Source organism: Lactuca virosa, chromosome 5 (assembly GCF_052849685.1).
Source record: "Lactuca virosa cultivar CGN04683 chromosome 5, Lactuca_virosa_CGN04683_v6, whole genome shotgun sequence".
Classification (NCBI taxonomy): Eukaryota; Viridiplantae; Streptophyta; class Magnoliopsida; order Asterales; family Asteraceae; genus Lactuca; species Lactuca virosa.
Genome location: NC_136430.1, coordinates 423389740 through 423393438, shown reverse-complemented (window position 1 = coordinate 423393438; position 3699 = coordinate 423389740). Strand labels below are relative to the sequence as shown.

General features: G+C 36.9%; 2 protein-coding genes across 2 annotated transcripts; both read left to right on the top strand.

Moving 5' to 3' along the window:
• The first annotated feature begins 305 nt into the window (after positions 1-305).
• Positions 306-1975, top strand: LOC145114090 (uncharacterized). The gene is made up of 2 exons (XM_079050098.1): positions 306-395; positions 1676-1975. Exons 1-2 carry the CDS (start codon positions 306-308, stop codon positions 1973-1975), a joined length of 390 nt encoding a protein of 129 aa, XP_078906224.1.
• A 258-nt stretch (positions 1976-2233) lies between these two features.
• On the top strand, positions 2234-3498 carry LOC145114089 (zinc finger BED domain-containing protein RICESLEEPER 2-like). The gene is made up of 4 exons (XM_079050096.1): positions 2234-2292; positions 2376-2719; positions 2998-3222; positions 3434-3498. The coding sequence occupies exons 1-4, from the start codon at positions 2234-2236 to the stop codon at positions 3496-3498; spliced, it is 693 nt and encodes a 230-aa protein (XP_078906222.1).
• Positions 3499-3699: the final 201 nt, after the last annotated feature.

Below are 3699 nucleotides of genomic sequence, written 5' to 3'. Positions count from 1 at the left end.
AGGACTTCATAATTTGGGGACCCAAGTCCTTCGATGGAAATGGGGGAGTCATCGCCCTAATGCGATGGTTCGAGAAGACATAATCGATTTTTGAGCTATGCGCGTGCCCAGAAGGGAGCAAAGTGAAGTTTGCTGCCTGCACCTTCTCTGACAGAGCCCTTACATGGTGGAACAGCCATGTCAAGTCATTGACTCTTCCTATAGCAAACACAATGGGATGGGAAAAACTAAAGGAAATGATGCTGGAAGAATACTGCCCGAGAGGCGAAGTACAGAAACTAGAGCATGAGCTGTGGAATCTTACCATGGCAGGCTCAGACATTGAAGCTTACACCGATAGGTTCAGCGACTTAGCTGCACTATGCTCGAGGATGGTTACTCCAGAGAGCAAGAAGGTAGAGAGATACATTTGAGGACTGCCTTCTCCAATCCAAGGAAACGTATTGGCAGCGAAACCTCTTACGTTTGACAATGCCAAACGTCTGGCTCGAACATTGGTGGATTATGGGATCCACTAAGGCATAATGGACCCCGTTTAGGGATGTCAAAAAGTCCCGCGGAGCCCCGGTCCCGTGGGGTCCTGGTCCCGTATGTGGGGTAGTTGTTTAAAAAGATCGGGGGCGGGGGCGGGGGCAAGGTTAAACCCCGTTTTAATTTCGGGGGCGGGGGCGGGGATGGGCAGTCCCGTCCCGAAACCCCACGGGGACCCCGTTAATATGTTATATATATTTATATTATTATTTGTATATAGATATAATTAATCTTTTTTTTTAAATTATATTTGAGATTTTGATTTATGGAATAATGAAATTGACTTGTAATTGACTAATTGTTTCAGTAGGGTTAATCGTAATATCCCAGTACATCTTCTCATCTTTCATTCTTTTAACGTATTGTAGAGATATAGATATAATTAATCTTTTTTTTTTTAAATTATATTTGAGATTTTGATTTATTGAATAATGAATATTGACTTGTAATTGACTAATTGTATCAGTAGGGTTAATCGTTAATATCCCAGTGCATCTTTTCATCTTTTGACGTATTGTACCGACGTAAGAAGTGATGACGGTTCAATTTTCTTCACAATTCCGGACTTCCCGCTGCTAACGCCGACGGCCGATTCTCTCCAAACTCCAGACGACTTCCATCATCTCGTCACTTCACCTTCACGTCACCGCCTTCGGCAAGGCAACACTATAGTGTACACAGTGTCACCGTCAACCTTTAGGCGTCGATCCCTTCCTCCCCCTTTATCTGTTCAACAACAACACACGAATACAAGTCAGGTACTCGGCTATAACATCTTCTGATGATCTGATGTTGATCTAATCATCTGTTCATGTGTTCTTTACTTATTTATAACATCGATCATTCGATTGGTACAAGAACCGATTAGCATAACATCTCAAGTACAACATCTTCTGTACTTCATTTAATCATATACGGATCTTTATATAATCATATGTTCATCTGTTTAATCATATGACATATGTTCGTATAACATTTTCATTTAATCATCTGTTCATATACCGATTTTTGTCTAATCATATGTTTATCTGTTTCGATTCATCTATTCAATGTTAGTGTGGTACAATGGTAGTTGGCTAGTTGCTGGATGTTGCAATTTTATTTGAATTGTTAATGTTTTCTGATGTTGTGAATTCAATTCCAGGCTTCAAATATCATGACTTTTGTTGATCAAACACAACCACATGATTCAAATACAGTTCATGATACCGCCAACGCCACTGATCAGGCAGCGGAAAATGATAAAAAAAGAAAACTAAGATCCCAGATATGGGCTCATTACGAATTGAAAAAAATTAAAGGAACCGAAATGGCGGTTTGCATTTATTGCAATAAAGCATTAACTTACAACAGCAACACTGGAACAAAAAGTTTGTTGGGTCACCAAAACTCATGTAAAGCAGGGAAATCTCAAAAAAAATTGATGACTTTCAAAGTCGTTTAGTTGGAAAAAAGTCTAAGACGGACGAAAGTGGAGGGTCTATTTTAGCAACCCATTGTTTTAATTATGAGGATTCACGAATGGATCTTGCTAGGATGATAGCGCAACATGAGTACCCACTTCGTATTGTTGAACATGAAGGCTTTAGAGTTTTCTGTCAAGGGCTTCAACCATTATTTAAGTCTATTACTAGAAACACGGCTAGGAGTGACGTCTTGAAATTGTATGATGTGGACTTGCAACAACCAAAGAAAAGGATACATGACTGTGACATCCCATTTCATTGATGATTCATGGAAATTGCAAAGCCGACTTTTGAGGTATTTACTAATATATAGATATATGCTTAATATAATACTATGTTTTCATTATATTAAATTCAATTTAATTTGTTGATTGGTAGGTTTATATATGTGCCCTGTCCTCATACTACAACGAAGCTAACAGATGTGTTGTTAGATTGTTTGATGGAATGGAACTTAGATAGAAAATTATCAACTTTAACCGTTGATAACTGTTCAACAAATGATTGCATGATTGAACTGATAACAGAAAAAATGCCTTCTGATGGGTTGATTTTAGGTCGAGAGCTGTTTCATATGAGATGTGCGGCGCACATTTTGAACTTAATTGTGAGAAGTGGGTTGGATTCCTTTAAGGGGATTGAGAAAGTCCGTGAGAGTGTTTCTTTTTGGACATCAACACCAAAAAGAATGGAGACATTTGAACAGAATGCAAAACATTATGGTGTTATTTGTGAAAAAAAAAATAGTCGTTGAGTGCAAAACACGTTGGGATTCTACATACTTGATGCTTGCTACTGCCGTGAAATACAAAAAAGTCTTCTTCAGGTTAAAAAAACCGTGAGTCCCAATATAAGAGTTTACCTGATGAAAGTGATTGGGAATTGGCTAATGAACTTTGTGACAGACTGAAGATCTTTTATAGTGTCACAGAATTTTTTTCGGGAACAAAATATCCTACCACTAACATTTTTTTCCCTAAAATTTGTGAAATAAGGTTAGCTTTAAAGAAATGGGATGACTCCAAGTTCATTGAAGTTAGTACAATGGCATCAAGTATGGTCACAAAATTTGATAAGTATTGGGAAGAAAGTTATGGGGTGATGTCTATGGCTACCGTCTTGGATCCTAGGTTTAAGATGAAAATCTTAGAGTACTTTTTCCCTCTTATCTATGGCGATGATAAAGCAAAAGTTCATCTATTAAATGTTAAAGCAATTTGTGAGGGTATATATCAAAATATGATTCAAGATGTGTGAGCCAAACAAGCAATGATGATAATGTCCCCACTTCTACTAAAAATGCAACTCCTAGAGTTGAGACAGAATCATTAGATGCTTTCTTTTCATGGAACTCTTCTCGTAGTGTTGTTTGTGGGAAAACAGAGTTAGAAGTGTATTTAGAAGAAAAAACGTTACTTACTATAATATTTTTATAGGTAGTCTTGTGGATGGTGGCGATGACTTAAATGTTGATGAAGATGAAGAGAAATATGGAAAGTAGAATGATTTTGTATTATAGTAATCATTGATGTTTCTTTGAATTTATCGTGCATTTTTTTGGTTTGTAACTATGGATTTATTGTGCTTTTTTGGAACTTTAATCAGATGATAGATTTGGATATATTGTGTTTTTTTGTGGAACTTTATTGTAATCGATCATGTTTCTTTGAAATTTTTTTGTTTATAACTTTGAATTTATTGT